This window comes from Lotus japonicus, chromosome 4, assembly GCF_012489685.1.
Source record: "Lotus japonicus ecotype B-129 chromosome 4, LjGifu_v1.2".
Classification (NCBI taxonomy): Eukaryota; Viridiplantae; Streptophyta; class Magnoliopsida; order Fabales; family Fabaceae; genus Lotus; species Lotus japonicus.
This window is the reverse complement of record NC_080044.1, coordinates 65,500,099-65,521,783: the sequence shown is the minus strand read 5'-3', so window position 1 is coordinate 65,521,783 and position 21,685 is coordinate 65,500,099. Positions and strand designations below refer to the sequence as shown.

Sequence of the window (21,685 nt, the reverse complement as noted above, 5' to 3'; positions counted from 1 at the left end):
CAAAACTACCATATTTTGCATGGTCCCATGCATCTCATGTGTGAGGGTGTTGCACGAAAACTGCGGAACACAATACACAAAATATTTGACACATTCAATATATTACCTTAAAGCACAGTTGTCTATATTGTTTTCATGCACATCTCGACCAACACATATACCTCTTAGCAGGAGCGGAGGCAGGAATTCATCTCTAGGGGGCTAAGATTGAATATCATAAAAAACGCTAAGCATCACCAATAATGCGTCATGTGTGTGTGGATAAAGGAGATGAAAGACATTTACTTATATTATTATTAAGAATACTTTTAAGTTATGTTTAATGTCTTTTATTAAAAAAAAAAAAACTTTGCAGTATAATTCCTTTTACTAGCTATCAAATTATTTTTCTCTTGTTAGTTTCAAAAAAAATTATTTTTCTCTTGTAACATAAAAAACTAACTATCAATTAAGTATTAATGCATATATATCCACCAATTATATTTTAAAGTTGAGTATTCGATCTTAAATCTTATGAAACCACATCATCAACTCTTTTATGAGAAAGTCTAGTAGCGTAAATATTCATATTAAATAAAAATCAAATTATTATTAATTACTTCTCTACTTAGATATTTAATATTAGTTTTTTTAAAATGTAATCAGACATGTGTTTGTTATAGGTATGTAAAACATTTCCTATTAATGCAAAAGGTTATAAAAAAAAAGATACAGATAGGACCAAGAGCTACAGAGGAGCGAAACAGGGCCTAGGAAACGGAGAGAAGCCAACCACACATACTAGGGGTGAGTGAATGTTAAAAAACAGCTTTTAGTTAAGCCAATCAATTGTAATAAAATAGCCACAAGGGCCCGTGGTAGTTAACAAACAGAAAGAAAGAAGAAAGGGAAGGAGATACAAGGCTAAACCGGAAGGAAAAAAGAAAACAAAGTCTCATCACAGACCCTGATAGTATAAAAGAATGAAATTCTTGGAGCTTGGGGTGACTAAGCCACAGTAAGCACCCCTGTAGCTCCGCCCCTGCGGCTCTTAGGCTCATACATATTGACACCCTTACCTCATGCGCACTCGACATAGGGCCGTGTATAGAGATTTTGGGGCCTTAGGAGAAAATATTAAAGTGATCGATTTTATTTTGACAAGAATCTTAAAGAGACCTAACATATCATATAAATTAATTTTTTATATTAACCTTCTAGTTTTTGAGTTGCAAAATCATTTATAATAGTTTTATGCTGCAAAATAAATAAAAAATTATGAACAATAGAACATGAAACACAATGAATGAATCATTGAGAGATTTTGCAACACTTTAATATCAAATATCTCAAACGTATAGAAAAAATGAAATTTTTCTTTTTTAGAGAAGAAACAATGGTGAAGAGTAAAGTTATACAACACTATATATATATATAAATCATCAAAAAACTAACTGTTACGAGTAACACAATTTGCTTTTTTGAGTTTTGGAAATGTATAAACAACATATATTTTATTTATTAGTTTTTCTGGAAAATGTAAATTTTCTAATACAAAACAATACTACTAAAAACTATCAAAGTTGCACTTCTCATGTTACACTTCTAAGTTCTCACATTGCATTGCACATGTTGTAATTGATGTTACCAAATTTTTCATTGTTTTACCTTCTCAAATCTCAGTAATATATCTTATACACATACTAAATATTTTTTGGGGCCTATATATATTTGGGGGCCTTAGCAGTGGCGGAACTAGAAATTTTAGGAAGCCTAGGCAAATTTTATGATTAAGTCCCTAAAATTTGCATTTCCTTATAAATTTGCCTTTTCTCTAATTTTTTTTTGGGCCAAAAAACCTACCTAGTCCAAAGAAATTTGTATTTTTTTACTTTGAGCCAGGGCATTGGACCTACCAAGCCCTGTGGTAGGTCCGCCACTGGGCCTTAGGTAATTGCCTATTTTATCTAACCTTCTACACGGCTCTGACTCGACAATGTTGCAAGATGCCATCAATGGTGCATTTCATTTGGCGACTTATGAGTTTCATTCCTTATCAACATTTGCATCATCATTGTCCTTGTTCACAATATCACTTATTTAAGTAAACAAATTTGGTACATTAGAAAGATAAATTGCACCCTCCCGTAATTGATCCATGAATCTCCCCGACCCAACCCATATGTCTCATGGCTCTTACCTATTTACTTAATTTACCTATTGAAGTAAATTATTTTAAACATTTTATTTTGGTAAATAGAAAATTTAAATAATATTATGGTAAAATAAACCCAAGCCATTTTTTATTTTTTAAAAACCGCCAACAGATAAAAGTTGCGAAACTAATATGGGTCACAATTTGTGTAATTGATATGGTTCACAACTTCTCAAGTAAATTTTTTATATAAAGTTTCATTTATAATCTCTTAAAATAAAGCATAAAAATAAAAATAATAATATTGCCACTGCAATGTAGCAAATTATCTTTTAATCCCTTTGAATATCCTTTACATGCAAGCCATAACAGATGTGGCTCTCCATTCATCAAGTCAACACATGAGGCACAACCGACATGAACCTTCATTCACCATATCATCATTTAACAAAGTTGGGTTATAGTAAAACCAAAATTTTTAGAAAAGTTGAGGACAAGAACACGAAATTTTTTTGCAAGGATTAAAATTAGAACTTGTTATATTATTTACAAAAACTAAAAGCATATTTAAATCAAATTTTACTGTTTTCTTTTTCCCCTTTAGAGACCAGTGGAGTACTGTAACGTAAACCAATCATATGAACAAAATGTAAAATGAAGTACACCATAAACTTCACAATGCAATTACATTATATCTAACGATGAGTTAAGCAAAAATTGATAAAATTATTATCTATTTTCTCTAGCAACAAGAACAGACATAAAGTAACATAAATTGAACATTTCCAAGGGTCCTCCTGATAAAACTGTTCTCTGCAGAGCTAGTTTGAGTCTTCAATCCAACTTGACTGAAGAGAACAAGTAATGAACGAACCAGAATGAAGACAGGAACCCAACTGTGCCTGTAGCCAACATGATAGCTAGAACCATGAAGAGTGAGTATCCCAGGTAAAGAGTTGCAGAAACAGGTCCACTCAGATTCTTGAGATCAAACACAAGATAGTTTATGGAGTACAAAAAGATGTATATGGCAACCGAACCCGAGGCGAAGAATGATTTCCACCACCATCTCCAATCCTCCACACAGAGGTGCATGTAGGTCAGAACTAGAGATACCTCAGCACAAACCACCACAAGGAGAATCATAACAATAAAGAGAAACCCGAAGACATAGTAAACGCGACCCATCCAAATACTTGACATGATGAAGAAGAGCTCAATGAAAAGGGTACCAAATGGAAGGGTGCCAGCACCTAGAACCAAAAGCCATGAAGGGTACCGCTGCTGGGGAACTTCGCGGGGAATTTGATTGGTCCTAACTGGATACTCAATGTGTGGTGCTCTAGCTCCAAAGTACCCACCAACAAGGGTAAGGGGGACAGAAATGCAGAACCAAAGCAAAATCAGCACAACGAAAAGCGAAAATGGAATGGCTCCTGTGCTGTGGCTTCCCCACAAAAGGAAGTTCAATGATGTCAGGATCAAAAAGGCAATCCCAGGAAAGAAACAAGCAGCCTTCCAAGCAACTGAAACCCATCCCTTGTGATCGCCGCAGCCGAGTGTCCTCCATAGCCGAACTGCAACATAGCCAGCAACAATACCGAGGATCATATAGAAAAACAGCATACCTGTGATGAGTGTTCCGCGAGAGGCAGGTGACATGAATCCAAGTGCGGCAAACAATATTGTCACGACAGCCATCCCAAGAATCTGAACTCCATCCCCAACCATTATACACAACAAAGAAGGATTCGACGGGGCGCGGAAAACATCTCCCACAACAAGCTTCCAACCAGATAACTCTTCATTCATCTGTGCTTGAGCCTCCTTATCAAGCTCCTCATAACGGGTCAGATCCCTCCTAACAGTTCTCAGGAAGATAACAAGAACAATACCAGCAAGAAAAGTGATCACCATAAGCGAATTGAGGATGGAGAACCAATGGACCTTGGCTCCCTCCATCTTCAAGTAGGCATCCCATCTAGATGGCCACTTGATATCACTCTCCTCAAAGGTGACCTCATAAGTAAACACAAGTGGTTGACCTTCTTTAATCGGCATTGCCACGGTGGTCGGATCGCATTTGATCGGCGACGTGTATTTCTCATACATTTTCAAGCTCTGAACCGTATTAGCATTATGCATAATACTACAAGGCACCACCTCAAACCCAACAACCATGTAACCAGGCTTGTCAGATCCCTCCTTACCAATCGGCGGGATCATCTCAGCCGCATCACCGGTTCCCATCACACGAGCCACATTGTTCTCCTCATACTTATGGACAAGAACATTAAACCTCAAATGGTTAAACATGTAATACACATCCTGAATCTTGATACCAACAGGATACCCAGTCCATCTCAGAAAATACTCCTCCTTCTTCGTAAACCGAATAGCAGGCAAATTATCAAGTATCAAATTCACCTGATACATCTCATCAATCCTCTCCTTCAAGAGCTTGAACTGATCTGCAGACAGCTTATCCACTTTGCACAAGAACACCTCAGACTCATTGGTATACATCTTGAACCTGTAAGGTGAGTTCTCGATCCGATCCCCCATGAGGAGTTCACCGAGATTCTCAGCACTATCCTTGACACCACCCAAGGGAGTGCAAAAGGGTAAACTGTAATAGCTAAATGGCATCTCAGTATCAATCGAGGTCAGAGAATTCACCTTCACCGACAACTCATCACCAACAGCATACTTGTGTGGGTAACTACCCGGAAGGTAAAACCCATTCCCAGATTGAAATACCAAACAAAAAGCCAAGACCCACATCATGAATCCATGAAAAGACTCCATTTTTGGAGAATTTTGCGCCAGATCTGAAAGACCCAGATAAGGGTAATGTCAAAAAAAAAAGCAAAGGAAAATGTAAAAGGAATGGCAAACTCTACCTAGTTTCTCAGTTCAATGCCGATGCCAAAAATGAAAACACAGATGCAAACACAACACAGAAACCATGATGATGATGATGATACAGATGCATGCAATGAAGAAGCAAAGGAAATGCGGTATGGCAAAAAAGTGTGAATTAGACTCACCTCAGGGCAGAGACAGGAGATCTGCGAGGGGATTGAGGAGTTTGAGGGTACAGAACGAGATCTTCGAGCTCTGAAATCTGGAATTTGCAGAGAAGAAGAAGAAGAAGAAGAACGGAAACGGTGTAACGAAGGCGTTGAAGAAGGGGATTGCACGTATATATATACTGTCTCTTTCTATCACTGCTCTCACGAGTAGTAGACACGCTCATTTGAAAAAATGACCATAGTGCCCTTCGATTTACTTATTGATTAAGTAGTGTTAGCCAACAACACTATTTTTTAGACATTTTTCAATATTACCTTTTCAATCATATTAGATCCTACGTTAACCCAAAGCGGTTGTTTGAGTGTAGCATGAAAGAGTCACGTACTTGATAGGTTGTAGGTTTGAGCTCTCACTTGTCCCTTTGAGAGTGTTAGTCTTCTCTGTATAAACTAGGACATAATCGCTTCCATTAGCACGAGTAGTAAATAAATGTTAACGTGTACTTTAAAGTAAATTACTAAAAGGTGAACAAAACTCTCATAATGGATCATTTCTTTCCAAAAAAACATTGATATGTACATTTGGTAACTGGCGCGTTACCACGTATTGGGTACATATGACATAAATTACAACGTTGATAAATTTGGCTTTTGCGCTAACGTGTCTTAACCTGTGCGCGCAACGTAGAAATAAAACCCACAAAGCTTCTTCGAATCATTTCTCTATATTTCTCAACATGATTTCTTTCCATAGAAATTAATATTTGTTTGGTGATCGACACGTTGCCATGCATAAGGCACAAATGACACGAATTGCAACGCTGGCAAGCGTGGTTGTTGTGCTAGCGTGTCGCAACATGTGAGTGTAGCGTAGAAACAAAATCCGTGTGGTTGCTTATAATCCTTTACCTCCCTCTCTAGCTCTTTATATCGTTGCTCTAACGAGTAGCACACACCTATTTCGCAAATGATTATAGTGTCCTTCAATTTATTTATTGATACGACGAGTGCATGTTTGGACATAGTATAAAAATCACATTCAACTACAATAATTATGGATGTACTCATTTTAGGGCTTGCCTAGCTTTTGTCCACCATGATTTTGGTTTCACCGTAATTTTTTTTATCATATGTCCACACATGCATCGGGTAGTGTTAGCCAACAACACTCTATTTTAGACTTTTTTCAATGTTACTTTTCCAATATGATTAGGTCCACCATCAAGTCCAAGTTTCATTAGAAGCAGTGTAATAAAGTAAAATGTGAACGAAACTATTATGACAAATTAGGATGAAAGTTTATTATTGTTGCATGTAATTAGTATTCAAGTACACACTAAATCTTTCAGCATCACTTCTTTCTAAAAAAATGTATATAACTTAACGCGTTAACATGTATTAGGCAAAATTCACATAAACTACAATGTTGACAATTTTTGCACTAACGTGCCTTGACGTGTGAGCGCAAGGCAAATACAATACGCACACAATTTTGTTATCACGTATATGAATACTTTACGTAGATTACAATACTGACAGGGGTACGTTTTGCGCTATCGTACACACAACACATAAGCAAAACGCACACAGTTCCGCATAGAATCATTTGTTTCCTATATGAAAACTTATTGAATTTCTAAATATGTATTTTGTTGGTTGAACTAGGTAGATTCCATCAAGTTTTTTTTTTAAACGAACTCATATAATTTAATAAATTACGTATGATATGGATAAAAAGTGTGGTTGAAAGAAAACGTTAAAATGTGTTACAGTAATTTTTATTGAGGTTTATCATTATTGTGTTGATTTTTCTTCAATCAAACACTAAATACAATTTTATTGTGTATATTACACTTGCTTCCTCTAAAATTTATGAACTCCTTTTTTAAATGGAGGGGCTAGCCCCCAAATTTAACAACTACTAAGGCCTACCGCCTACGGCATTCTATTGGCGATTAGCCAGATGAATTATTAAGAGAATAAAGAAGGTTAAACAAGTATGGATGCTATTGAATTTGGAAGTTTACTTGATGATTATTTGTCTTCTTCGTTAAAAGCTAATACATGATGTTATGCTAGTAATGGAGAACTTAAATAATTTAAAATTTTAGATTTATTATGCCGACACTGTACCAAAGTAATAAGCACGAATTAAATCGCTTGTTTGAGATGCTACTGCTATTTAGCATAAAATATGACTAAAAGTTAGCACTAAAATTGTGATTGAAGTTACAGAGCAGGTTAATTTTTTTTGCTTCTCATGGCATCTCACAGTCATCAGTTATGAGACTAATCCTTTAGATGTTTGGAAGTCATGTTAAGTGAATTATCTTCTCTTAACAAATCATTTTCTATATGCTCCGTTCAAGAATCATACTTTGGTCTAGATAGTTATCAGTTGTGCTAGACCTTATTGGTATAAAACCAGATTAATGTTCGTTTCTAAATGATTCTGAATAGCCCTTTATTTTATTTGTATTTGAATTAACACTAACGTAAAGGGTAAGTATAGTGAAGCTTCAGCAATCAGTTTCAGGTACTGTGACTCAATGTGAGAAATAGAATACAAGAAGTTTAGGACATGGAAACAAACGTGACACGCTCCTAACTTGTTTGACCAGCAGTTTAGTGCCCCCATATCGATAAAGGAGAGATCTTAGATCTAACACTTTCCGTACATATTTAAAATTGTTCAATCTTCCTTGTTGAGAAGAGAAGTGATTTTGCAAGAAGCTCCTAAAAGTAGCTTTTATAAGGAGATAAGTAATTTTGAATCCAAACAAGATGTCCATTATAACTACGTAGTTTTAAATGAAATATTGCACCATGCTATTTAAATAATTAAATCCCACATGTGGAATATTGGAGTTTATAGCTGTCTGTTGAGATTGTTGTATCAGATACAGGCACAGGCCGCACAACAAGTACCACCATATACACAATGCCATCTTCTGAAAACGATAATTTAACAGCTGAGTGCTATCATTTTACAGATGAAGTTTTCCTTTCTTCTATCTAATTTAGATATTTAGACAGGTTTAAATTGAAATCTGAAAGACATAAAATCCCCTTTGATAACGAAAGATTGACCAAAGTATTCAAAGTTTTAAAGAGTACGATCCTTAATGACATTATTCTCTTGGTGTCAGATAATTTTCATCACTTGAGAACAATTAATGGCACTCTCCTTAAAGACATTATTCTCTAAACATTCCCCACAATTAAAACCCACAGGCTTCATAAAGAGGGCCACTACTAAAAAAAAAGCAAATTAGCGAGGGGCAAAAACCGTCGCTAAATAAGGAAAATTCCGTCGCAAAAATTTAGCGACGAAACCCCGTCCGCCGTGCAAAGTGACGTCGCTAAATATTTAACGAGGGATTATTAAATCCGTCGCACGAAAATGTGTCGTCCCTAATTTATATATTTCCGTCGCTAAACCGTTTGCTGGATTATCCCATGAATCAGTCGCTAATTCCGACGGGACAATTCGTCGCTATTTACGGCAGAACATAACAAGCCGCTATTTGCGACGGAATTATCCGTCGCTATTTAAGATGAAACATAGCAGCCCGTCGCTGTTTGCGACGGAAGTGTCCGTCGCTAACTGTCTGACATTATTAATTCCATTCCCTCGCTAATAAATTTGTAGGAATTCTTCAGTCACATGCTTCTCACAATCCATCCATTTCCTATTTTCTGGCACATTCATGTTTCTAACACACAAACACAATAAGCAACGTAGTAGTTCAGTAAATGAATCCCCAATTTAAAAGCATATTCAGGCTTAAATCAAAGCATTCATCAATATATAAGTAAATTGACAAAACAAGGAAATTGTACTAAATCTAAAACATAACAAGGATTTCAAGCTAAAATAAACTTTGAAGGTTTGAATCCTCATACTTAACTCATGCAAGCAAGGTTTTAAAGCAACATATGGTAGCAGTTCAGTAAAGATTGTTGCTGAAAATAGTGAGAACCCATAAAGTTAAGTCCGAACAATGATTTTACCCACAAGCACATGTGTCAAACCCTTCAGTAGCTTCAAACTTAAGACAGATAGAGATGTACCTCTTGATTCAAGCAGCTTCACATCCACAGAGAAGGGAAACACAAAGCAGATTGCTCCCTCTATCCTGAGATGTCGAGGCTTATAGAGGAGATAAAATCGCAAGTTCCAACCTAAACCTGTACCTAGGGCAGCAAATCAACATCAAATTCAATGAATCACGAAAGAAATAGGTTTGGGGATTTGAGATCCCAAGGCACAGTAAGAGGCTTCAGATTATGATGATAATTGACAGTGGCGGATCCAGGACCCCGGGGTCAGGGGGTTCAAATTTTTCAAATGAACACATCAGTAAAAACATAATTAAAAACAACTTTAATATGTTTATACATGAGAAATTATTTGTGCAAATATGTGAGTCCAAGATGCAAACATGTGCAAAACTTAGTCTACTAGTATAATTTAAAATTTTTAGGGAGTTCAAAAAAAAAATATAGAAAATTAAGTGCAATTTTGGGGGTTCAGTTGAACCCCTTTGGGGGTTCAGTTGAACCCCTTTGGGGGTTCAGTTGAACCCCCTCAATCCTACATAGATCCGCCCCTGATAATTGATCCTTTTTCCCAATCATACACGATTCAGTAAATGAGTCACTAATGTGATAAAACAACAATTTACTTAATAAACTTCCATGGCTAAGCTAGCATCTTCATACACATGCAACCAAAACAATCATACACCATCCAGTAAATAATTCACTAATGTGATAAAACAATAATTCACTTAATAATTCACTAATGTGATAAAACAATAATTCACTTAATAATTCATTAAATAAATGGAAACAATAGAAAGCTAAAGCAAAATAGCAAATCGTGAAAACTATACATGCTAGTAGTGTTAATTATCTATTTATTGAAGAAATAGAATCAGAAGAGAAACCATTAGTAATAATTATCACAGAGAGGAAGAGGCCAGAAATTGATTTAGAGGATAAAAAGAAGTCCAGAGAAATCTGAGTTATTTAGCCTCTTCATTACTAGCAACAAAAGAGACAGACAAGCATATCCTCCACTCTATGCTTTGTACTACAAGGTAAAGCAGATCCAAGCTAATTCTGTCGCTAAACTTTAAAACATCATTTTGAATTTAAAACTGTGAATCTGTCGCTAAATTCGTTGCATTCCGCTGCTAACAACAAGGGATTTTTGTCCCTCGCTAAATCACAGTTTTTTAGTAGTGGGCCAATATTTTTTTTTGTTACATTTGGAAAAGAATCAATATTTGATTCAGTCTTTAATTTAATAAACAGTATTGTTTTTTAAAATATTTATTACTTTTATTTTATATTTAATAAAATATTACTTTTATTTTGTAATTAGTAAAAAAATAGTCCATAACAATCGATAAAGATACATTCTAAAGGGTAAAGTAGGAAAACAAATGATATTTTTCTAAAAGTTAACAAAATTAATTACACTTCTTAATATGTGTGTTTTTGACAAAGTTGACAGTTATTTTGTAACGGAATGGGTATTTATTTAAAAAAGATATTTAAGAAAAAATCATATATAAATGAAAACTATCATCTTATAAAAAATAAAAACTTATACCTAGAGAGAGAAAAGTGGGAGGAATTTACGGTGCACAATTGAATGCTTGTATAAGGTTACACAAGCTACTTTTGACCTGCAATAGCAGGTTTTTCCAGTTTTTTTTAAAAAATAAAAAATACAGATTTATTAATTACAATAATTAACCTGTGATAATTTTAATTAAGTTAAATGGATCTACTAAACTTGAATTTTCCAGATTCCAGAATACATCATTCATCTTCATCTCTCTTTCTTCCCTCATGACCCACTACGATGAACAACGACCAGGTCTTGCACAACTCCATATTGTCCCTCAACCTCCCCTCCATCTCAACCATGCACCGCCGGACCTCCGTCGTGGATTCCGGTAACAACTATCGTGAAGTTGCAAGAACCAAAAAAAAATTCAGAACCAACCCAGAAAACCCAAAAAAAAATTCAAAAGCCATAGACCCAAACAGATCTGCGAAGGCCTCTTCTACTATAGTCGCCACCTCCTCCATCCCCCACTTGCAACCGAAACCGAGAACCCAGATCTACAAACGAACCCAGGAACCAAACCAAGAACCAAAGGGTGTTGTGGTTGCCAGAAAATGCGCCGACGGAGGAGAAGCAGAGAGGGAAATTTGCTGTGACCCATCACCAACAGATATCAGAAACCCCCATCTCACCCTTCAACAAAACCCCCCAAACCACTATCAAACAGAGAGACAGAGAGGAGATGAAGGAGAAAACCCAACCACCACAGATCCAAGCAAATCCCACCGTCCTCCTATTCCACCGCTCCTCATCGTGTCAAGATCGTGGAGTATCAGACCGACGTTGCTCTCCCCTTTCGTTCTCAATCCACTTCGATTCACAGGGCGAGTTTGGATCTCGTTCAGCAGCCATGGGTCGGATCTAGATTTGGGGTCATCAAAGGTAACACCTTTTCACCTGATTTGGGGTTGTTGGTGCCTATGATTCATATCTGCTTATGAGGATTATGGATGTTGATTTCCAGATCTGAAAAATAGAAGAAGGTTGCAAGATAGAGCTTGGGGAAGAAGAGAGGTTACACACAGAGTTAAATGATAAGAAATAATATATTTTTTTATTTAAATTTCTCATAATCTGGTGCTTGTTGGGTCTGTGGTGGCTATGGAGGCCTTGGCTTGGTGATTCAATTTTGGAATAATAGCAAATGGGTTCCAGGTTGTTCTAGAATAATGAAGATGATAATTAATAATTTGTTTATTTTCAGTTTTTTCTGTTGTGGGAGAATAAAGATGAAGAAAGAGTGATATAATTGATGGTGAATAAATTTAATTAAGGATAAATTTTTTTTTTTGAAATTAATTAAAAATAAATGTTTAATTAAGAAAATATGTTTTTTGATTTTTTTTTTAAAAACCTATTATAATGGGTCAAAAGGCCAATGTGCACCCTTGCACCACTTTTTACTTGTGTAGGTTAAATTTTTCCAGAAAAGTGTGAAGGGTTTTACATGTTGGTTGTTCTGCCATGGCAGTTGTCCACCGGCTGAGAAGAAGCCACTCTTTGACAAACCGTTATCTGCTTCAGTACCCCCGTCTCTTATCCACCTCCAAATCAGAGTTGGTTAGCGACGAGCAAATTGAGAAAAAGTGGAAGCAAATAACTGCGAGTTTATTGAGTTTGAGAGATAGATACACTGTTGATGGTCGACTTTTATCGGAGATGATCAACTCCAGACAAGCTTTTCTCAATGACACAATCAATCATCTTTCAGTGCTGTCCGCGCTGCCGTCATACCCCACCGTGCTGCCCCCGCAGACGCTGACGACGATGAACTTGGGTTATAAGCTGATTATCTTAAAAAGATTGGAGAGATTGATCAAGTTGAAGGATATCCTGGTGAAGGAAGATGAGTTGTCAGCGGAGTTAACCGACTCCAAACTAACTTGTCTCCAAGAGATCATCATGAACTCCATGCCGCCGCCGCAGAATAAACTAAATGATGAGAGGAGGTTTGAATTACATGTGGAACTGTTGAGGTTGAGGGTGAAGGAGGTGCGGCTGTACACCTTCGCCTTCCTGCCGCGGATGCTGATACTCTTGCGTGAGACGATCTTCGGACTAAATAAAGTGGCGAGGATCGAGGAGATGATGCTGGTGAAGCAAGATGAGATGTTAGCGGAGTTGACAAACTCCACACTAACTTGTCTCGAAATCAAAGAGATATTCAATAACTTCTTCAACCACTGGAACTCTGCGCCGCCGCCAAAGGATTGGAAATTAAATGAGATGTGGAATGAATTAAGTCAGAGACAAACGAGGATCATGAGGTTGAGGGAGATGGAGGTGGAGTCTAAGAGGCGGAAGACCAAGATGCTGGTGGTGATGAAGAAGGATGATAAGTTGACCTTGTCTAGACAAAAAACTTCTTTTGTAGAGATCTTGGGTGAGGACCTAAAGACCTTAAACAATCACTTGAGGTTGAAGGAGATGCTGATGAAGGAAGATGAGTTGTCAGCCGAGTTGGCCAACTCCAGACTAACTTCTCTCCAAGAAATCCTCGACAATTTCTTCGAGATTGTGCCGCCCCTGCTTGTTGAGGGCCAGCTAAAGAAGTGGAGTGAATTAAATGAGAAGTGGAATGAATTAAATGAAGGAGTAATGAGATTGACCGTGATGGAATTAGACGATGTTGAGTTGTTACAATCGCTGTTGCGGCCCGGTTGTTTCACAGCTAATGAATGAGATTATTATTTGAATTTTCCTATAGCATGATGTGTTTCTCTGTTGTCTTGGTCCATTTAATATGAACTCCGGTACCTCCTTTACTGGTTTTTCCAATTCTTGTTGTCTAGTTTTTCTTCATAAATTCAAATGATGCTCAACAGTCTCCAAGCAAATGATGGGAAGGAATGAGTCATACTTTTCCTATTTGTGCTACAAGTTAAATGTAATGAGTTTTAACTTTTCACTAATTTTCCTATTCTCAAATTAATTAAAACACACCAATAACTTTCATTTCAGACTTGCCTTGCCTTCCTAAGTACATTAACTTGCGACAACAATTGTCATTCCATTCAGTTGCCCATCCCATTGTAGACAGATCCAAACCCCCCTTCTTACATAAAGTTTTTTGCAGAAAATCCCTGTGCAGCAGTGTAGAGTTTTGTTTGATCTAGTAACTGGGATTGGTTGTTTTGTTTTAGAATTAGATAAAACAAATTCCCCACTAGTTCTCATGCTACCATGTGTGATCTTTGGAGATTGCAGATTAAACTTTTAAAATAAATTTAATCTTTTGTTTAAATTCTTTAATGTTATAAGGGTATACATAGAAAAGAATAATCAATACTTCATACATATTATAAAGTTACTTGTATCTTGGAAAAAACTAAAAAAATAGAGGGAGCAACAATTACCATCTCTGTTCCATAAATATTGTTGTTTAAGGTTATTGTACAAAGAGTTAGACAACAATTAGTGATACAATGGTACTAGTATTTGACTAAATTACATTTATTTATTTCATTTCTAGTAACACGAAATAATACATAATCTTGAGAAAAGAGTAGAATGTACTGAATAGAGAAGAGTTACGGTTGTGGTTGATCCATATAAAAGGTGATATGTGGGATAAAATTTAATTAATGAGAGTATTTTTTTTTTGGTTACAGGAGAAAAATTAACAAGACAAAACTAGCTAAAACGCATCTAAAAACAAAGAGTCATAAACAAAGATAAAGTGTAAAAAAAATGCATTAATTTTCTAAAACAACAAATATTTTAGGAAATATGAAGGAAGCTAAAAGAACAAGAATAATGATTCATAGACATAGGAATAGTAGAAACACCCCAAACACCCCTTTTTCCTGCGGATTTGGCCAAATAATACACTGAACTAACCACCTAAATACACATGATTAACCATACAGCACATAACCGTGTAAACTCAGTTGAAATTCCTAAATTCAATTTTACACGGTTCTGTGCTTTATGGTTAGTCATGTGTATTTAGGTGGTTAGTTCAGTGTATTATTTGGCCAAATCCCTAATTTAGGAATTTCAACTTTACACGGTTCTGTGCTTTATGGTTAGTCATGTGTATTTAGGTGGATAGTTCAGTGTATTATTTGGCCAAATTCCTAATTTATGAATTTCAACTTTACACGGTTATGTGCTTTATGATTAGTCATGTGTATTTAGGTGGTTAGTTCAGTGTATTATTTGGCCAAATCCACAGGAAAAAGGGGTGTTTGGGGTGTTTCTACTATTCCTATGTCTATGAATCATTATTCAAAGAACAATCGTTATAGAACGGATACAGTGCGCCGCATTCGATGCAAATTTTTTTCCAACTGTATTGTTTACAAACAAGTTCTTCCCGGGAGAGAATACCTAAATCCTTCACTACAAATTGAAATCCAAATTGAAATCTTGACAAGCATCTGCTTCTCAAGTAAGAGGAAACGGTGGGGTGGTCTTTGTTTCTGGAAATCAATTTCAATAGCTCAAGATTATCTTGTAATCTATAACAATGAATTAAACCCTTTGTTCCTCTTGACTGTGTTTATGCTCAACGCCCTCTTTATTTAGTTCTTCCAGTTACCGCTTGCAATTGATATTTGATCTTTTGTAGCAGCAAATTTGAGTTCGAGTTCTTCATCAAAGTAAAAAAGATGTTTATCCGTATTTTACAAGTTAAGTTTTATAAAATAAGTCAGGGTCTCAAATCCAATCATTTTAAATTAAAGTTTGATAGACAGTGAAATTAAGATGATTGGTCAAGGACAAATCCATCTGCATTTTGATCTATTACATTAGTTTTCTGTAATTTGGTTTCTTCTTCCTACCTAACAAGTTAATGGAATCCATTAAAAAAAATTTCAACAACTTAAATGGCTTCAGCCGAATGTCAAAATCAAGATGTTATGCCACTCTTGCTATTCCTAATAAACACCTACAGACTACAGTTGAAAATCAATTAATCACAGCTGATACACTTCCATCCTTGCTGTTTGAAAATTTTGATTCAAGTAATTTTTGTGGTGTCATCCTTACTAAGTGACAAAATAAAATAAATATAATATAAGAAACATTAAATTGTATCATTGTATGCCCATCTATAAATCACAATAGCCCAAATGTCAGAAATACTTTTTCACCGACACTAACCTCTTACATTACAAAGGCAAGAACATGTTTTATTGTTGTATTCTGATTTTCTTTTTACCAGGGTGCCCTTCTAGCATATGATATTCAAGTTTTTATCAATCTCCCTAGTTCAATATATATTCATGGTTTCTTTCAGGACATAAATAAACACGTGATTGTGCAATACTACTAAAAAAGCTTAGGCTTTGGTTGTTTAAAATTTACTAATCATGAGCTCAAGTTGACATGTGAAAATATTATCAAATGCTATCCCATTGTTAGCATCACTTCCAGAAAGTAACATGAGTTAAGGAGAGTGGTCCTCCAAACAACGTCATACGGAAAGAGAAATATGGAATCCGAAATAACAAACTGATAGATGACTCAGTATCAAAGAACAAACGAAAAATATCATGGTTAACGGAGACTGGGTAAGTTTTTCCGTTTCATGGAATAATAATCCACATGTTCCAATATACTGCCTTGCTTTCTAGAGTTTCCTGATGACATAAGGAAGTATGCCTTCATTCACCTGTGCAACTTCTTCAGTGGATGGCCAAACATCACTTAAGTAGATATTATTTCCATCCTTCCCTGTCCCTATTGGCTCCGTTTCAAAATTAATGTCAACCTGGAAATTTGACCAAAAGGTGAGTAATTAATGTTAACAACATTTGTAGGTAAGAAATTATCGTTGATGTATTTTGAACTCCAAATTTCATTGAGACCTTGAATAGAGTATTAAATAAAGTATAAGTATGCATACAACCAACTAAAACAAGGTTCTAAGTAAAGTTTATAGACCGGAGAAAATGCCTAATTATTGTGTGACATGAAACTCGATGTCAGAGAAAACAAAACTACCAAAGCCATAGCCATAGCCAAATGTAACTCAAGATCCAGACTTGTGGATGTGAGTATCCAAACAGTCAGGTCTAAGGCAGTGCTTGATAAGAGAAATTGAGAACCCAAAAAGTTAACTAAGAATGCATGAGGACTCAGCATGAGCCCTAATACATTACATGCAGAACGAGGCTGAAAAGATGTAACTGAAGAGGGTGGATATTAAGTAACCAACAGACAAATACCAATACATGTAATTAGCCTCCAGTAATTAACAGTTAACACTTTTGTTTCTTCAGACCAAGTCCTTGGCAGTAATTATCTTAGAATTAGTCTTACAAGAGACATGCAAATAAGACAATATGGAAGAAGCAAGAACCAAAAACCTCTCATATATATATATATATATATATATATATTAGAAACATGAAGAAGGCATACATACCGTCCCAGCAAGCGCATAAGCAACAACCAGTGGAGGTGATACAAGCAAGTTAGTTTGTGTCAAAGGATGCACACGGGGGACACGCCCCTCAACATTACGGTTCCCAGAAAACACAGCAGCCGCTCTGATGTCTGCATGAAACCATAAAGAATGTATTAGTATATGTAATTTAGAGCAGAATATGATCAAGGGGTTATCTAAAAGTCAAGAGAAAAACTGAGAATTGCAAAGAAATCAGCTTCAGTTATAGACATAATATTTAATATGATATTTCAATTACCATTTTCTGAGATAGCAGAAGCAACTGATTTGTCCAAATCCCCTGAATTTCCAATGCCTGTGGTGCAACCAAATCCAACAATTTGGAAACCCTGTTCATTTAGATACTTTTGCAGGCCACTGCAAGAAAGTAAAAAACAAATTTAAATTTGGTACACATTTTTCTAAATTTGTGCCAGGAAAATACGTTATAATACAAATTACAGGATTATATTCTAATAAGTATGAAATACCTCTGAAGTAGATATTCTGTGACAACTCCAGAGCCTGGAGTAAGACTTGTTTTAACCCAAGGCTTAACCTGACAAACAGCGAAAACTTGAACAACTATTATCAAGAAGAGGAGAACATAAACGGAAAACAATTGTCCTTTTTTCCCATTGGTATGAAAAGTGGGACACATCATAGTTAAGATGTCTTGTCTAAAAGGAGCAAAAAGACAGTTCATAACATAATTATATTGATGCCTAACCTGCAAACCTAGCTCATAAGCCTTCTTTGCAACAAGACCAGCCTCAAGCATAACGCTCAGGTTTGACGTATTTGTACAGCTTGTGATTAAAGCAATCACAACGCTTCCATCCTTGAGCTCTGCTGGCTGCCCGTGGAAATCAAATTTTGCAACTTTGTTTTCTACATCTTCTACTATTGAAAGAAATCCCTGTATTCAAAGAAAACATATAGGAAAACTATATTATTGCATGCTTTGTGACTGCAAAATCTCCAAGTTGAAGGTCTACGACTTGGAACAATCAGAATACTAATATTAGAAAAAGGGAGTAACTTGCATTCTAGTTATTATAATGCTGATAGAAAGTGAGAAACAAGGTAGAGATAGAATAGTTTTCTAGAAATAGGATTGAGTTCCAGTAAAATCATCACTTTTTAGGTTCCGTGATTTGATTGTTCACGGTTTCACAAACAAGTTCATTCACTTTTCGTCATAATAAACAAGTTTTGTTAGAGGCAACAATTTCAACTTTGTTCAGTGATGACCATGTCAGGTGCTAGTCATTGAAGTTGTAGACACACAATTGAAAAGTGAGACAAAACTTAATTCAGTCAGCATTTTTATCACAAAACAACCAAATGCGAAGACAGTTGCATTTTTGCTTTGAACAAATGGTTGGGAGCTAATACAATATATAAATAAACCATTAAGTCATCTTTTCTTGAGACAAAAAATATGAGAAAAATATTAGAATATCACAACATTACTAACCTTATACCCCACTTTGCTATCAAGACAAGCATGCCAATCAGTCTTCATTTCTTTCAAAGGCACCCGATCATGAGGTCTGGCCAGGGTATCATTTAGTATGAAAAAACACTTAGTGATAGAAGAGAAATTTAAATACTCACATTAAAATACAAGGCAGCATGCAAAGCAATACAGTCTCTAACTGTCTTACCTCTTTGGCACTGAGATACATGGTTCAACTTCATCAAGGTTCAATTCAAGATAGGATGAATAAACTCTTTCTTGTTGAGGCTGAATTTATTGAAACCCAATTAGCATTATACACCTCTAACATCAGTACGTACTTGTTTTGTTCAAAAGGATTAAAGGAATGTATTCAAGTATTACCTCATCATAGTCCACAAACATTTTGTTTTCCCTGAGGTAGGCCTCTATCATTGCCACCTATGTTCATCCAAATATGAAGGTTAGATAATCCTATAAGCATTTCACGTCATTGGGAAATAATATATAAGGTGATACTCACAGTCTCTTCACTTCTTCCCGTTAACTTGAGGTATTGTAGTGTAACATTATCTACGGGAAAGAAACCCATGCTCGCTCCATACTCAGGAGCCATATTGGCAATAGTGGCCCTGTCAGCTAATGATAATCGGCGCATACCATCACCTATAGAACAAAAACCATTAAAACAGGTCATTATTTGGAACAGACCAGCACAAGCTAAAAATAAGGAGATACGGGAGAACTTAATTACCATAAAACTCAACAAACTTCCCAACAACACCATGTTCACGAAGTATTTGTGTAATAGTTAGAGCCAAATCAGTTGCTGTAATACCGTTGCGCAATTTTCCAGACAACTTGAATCCAACAACACAAGGTAATATCATGTTCATAGGCTGTCATTACCACAACACACAGAATTAGGATCCCCACGGTAAGTAGATAAAGGATACAATCGTGTAATTCAAATGAATAAAACATCAGCTCATTATTTTTTTTATAGAATCAAACATTTCATTATACAAAAATCAAATTCAGAAGGAAACATACCTTGCCATACATTACTGCCTCTGCTTCAATACGCCCAACACCTCATCCAGAAACTCCAAGCCCATTTATCATAGTTGTGTGTGAATCAATCCCAACCACACTGTCAGGATAGAGTAAGCCCTCGGCGTTGAATACAACACTGCTGAGATATTCAAGATTGACCTGGAATTTGAGACATCATAAGCAATATCATCAACAACCAAAAAACAATGAAGAATATACTCCATGACATCTTTTCATATATCTGATTCTGAACTTACTTGATGTGGTCCCGAACCAGGAGGAACTACAAGCATGTTGTGGCAAGATTTTGAAACCCGTCTACGGGAATCACATATCTCCTTGCTTCTCTGGAACTCAAGCTCCAGATTAGCCACATCAACTTCAACTGAATGACCAGTGACGAGATTAACAGAAACCTGAAAACAAGTATTGTGCAGATTCAGAGCCACTTACACTATAGCAAGCATAAAGTAGAATAAAAATATGTGATAGAACCCAGAAAATATGAATGTGTTAAGAACCCTAATTCCCAATTGAGAATAAGGGGAAAGATACAAGGAAGGATACCAAACACCGAGAGAAAAGTGATATATACCAGATCATCTCGTATGCAGGCCAGGATTACATTAGCTGGAACTTGAGTAAAATCCTGGGGAAAGGGAAAACAAATGTTAGGTATTAAATGAAGAACATGTATTACTTAACAACTCCTTATGCACCTAGAATGGAATGAGGTACCTGCAGGAGAACACGAGCTGGAATGAAAGGAATCTCAACTTGCTTCGTTGAAGAGCTTTCCCAGTCAATAATCATCTCAACATCTTCTTTAGTAATATCTTGTCCCCAGTGACAATTACGAATGGCAGATTCCAGCATAATTCTAATTGAGTATGGCAACCTATCTGTCATACACAAAAAAAATAAAATTGATACCATCAGCAACTTAAGCAAATGCAACGAGAATGTGCTATCCCCTTCATCAAACACATGATAAAGGGACAAAACCACACATTTCACCTAAAATTCTAGTAAACCGAACAAGGAAAATAAAATTGAACTATCAAATTACCAATTCTTGGGTCATTGAGAGAAGGAAGGCTGTGGATCAGTCCAAATCTGCGACCACCAGGCTTGCAGAGGATCCTACGGCATCCAGAGAAAGGATTAAAAGAATTCCATCCTGTATAACAATGGCAAACATGTCAGAACCACTCACAAAATTCAAAGGTAAATATTTCTCCAATAACATAAAAACCAAGCCCAAAATAATTATTACTTTAGACATGTAAAATGAAAAATGAGATATTCGGAAACTATAAGAACATAATCAGATATTCGGATACACATTCCTAAGAACATGAAAAATGAGATACATTTCAAGCTTATGCACTTAGGTCATATGCAGTAGACAACAGCAATCAGATTAAGCTCCTAACAAATTTTACAAAGGAAATTTGCAAGCATGCTTAACAAAGAATAGCATCATGGCCAGTAAAAAAGCCAGTGACTTGGTATTTTATAATTAGTGGATTGTGATTAGTTGTTATATGTTACATATAGAACCCAAAAAAAGGCTTAATCATAACTAAAAAAGTGGCATCAAGATGTGTGAATCCCTAATTTCATCAGTTCAAAAGAGCAACACCACTCTGAAAAAAAGAGGGACCTCAGGAGCAGAAACACAATCGAGAGAAGAAGACCCTAGATCCTAAGGAATGAGAGGTGGCACGAGTGAATCAACGGCGGGGCAGCGCCTCTGTCCGAGAGAAAGTGAACGAGAGTTGAGAACCATTTATTTTCCCAAAAATAATAAAACAAAACCACCCGTCGTCGTGTCATCTGAATCCTTCAACCCAACGGCGCCGTGAACGACTTCCTTCCCGTCCAAACAGGGCAGTTTTGGTAGATTGAATAATTAATTAATTTATTTATTTTACTTATTTAAAATAAAACAAAT

General features: G+C 36.0%; 2 protein-coding genes and 1 pseudogene across 3 annotated transcripts; 1 reads left to right on the top strand and 2 right to left on the bottom strand.

The window, feature by feature from the left end:
* Positions 1-2,773: 2,773 nt before the first annotated feature.
* On the bottom strand, positions 2,774-5,346 carry LOC130711143 (transmembrane 9 superfamily member 11). Its single transcript, XM_057560640.1, has 2 exons — positions 5,185-5,346; positions 2,774-4,965 (listed from the first exon to the last, which is right to left on the bottom strand). Exon 2 carries the CDS (start codon positions 4,940-4,942, stop codon positions 2,969-2,971), a length of 1,974 nt encoding a protein of 657 aa, XP_057416623.1. The 5' UTR covers positions 4,943-4,965; positions 5,185-5,346; the 3' UTR covers positions 2,774-2,968.
* A 5,482-nt stretch (positions 5,347-10,828) lies between these two features.
* On the top strand, positions 10,829-12,325 carry LOC130714795 (uncharacterized). Its single transcript, XM_057564743.1, has 2 exons — positions 10,829-11,695; positions 11,778-12,325. The coding sequence occupies exons 1-2, from the start codon at positions 11,048-11,050 to the stop codon at positions 11,781-11,783; spliced, it is 654 nt and encodes a 217-aa protein (XP_057420726.1). The 5' UTR covers positions 10,829-11,047; the 3' UTR covers positions 11,784-12,325.
* A 3,831-nt stretch (positions 12,326-16,156) lies between these two features.
* On the bottom strand, positions 16,157-21,619 carry LOC130715350 (aconitate hydratase, cytoplasmic-like; annotated as a pseudogene). Its single transcript, XR_009011631.1, has 16 exons — positions 21,395-21,619; positions 20,798-20,908; positions 20,467-20,630; positions 20,324-20,377; positions 19,986-20,144; positions 19,726-19,887; positions 19,427-19,571; positions 19,196-19,338; positions 19,057-19,113; positions 18,881-18,960; positions 18,691-18,766; positions 17,941-18,129; positions 17,702-17,769; positions 17,470-17,588; positions 17,190-17,320; positions 16,157-16,532 (listed from the first exon to the last, which is right to left on the bottom strand). The product of XR_009011631.1 is annotated as an aconitate hydratase, cytoplasmic-like (transcript).
* Positions 21,620-21,685: the final 66 nt, after the last annotated feature.

What these genes read in the sequence shown, in the direction of transcription:
- LOC130711143 (XM_057560640.1), bottom strand. Translation starts at nt 4,942, where the DNA reads ATGGAGTCTTTTCATGGATTCATGATGTGGGTCTTGGCTTTTTGTTTG.
- LOC130714795 (XM_057564743.1), top strand. Translation starts at nt 11,048, where the DNA reads ATGAACAACGACCAGGTCTTGCACAACTCCATATTGTCCCTCAACCTC.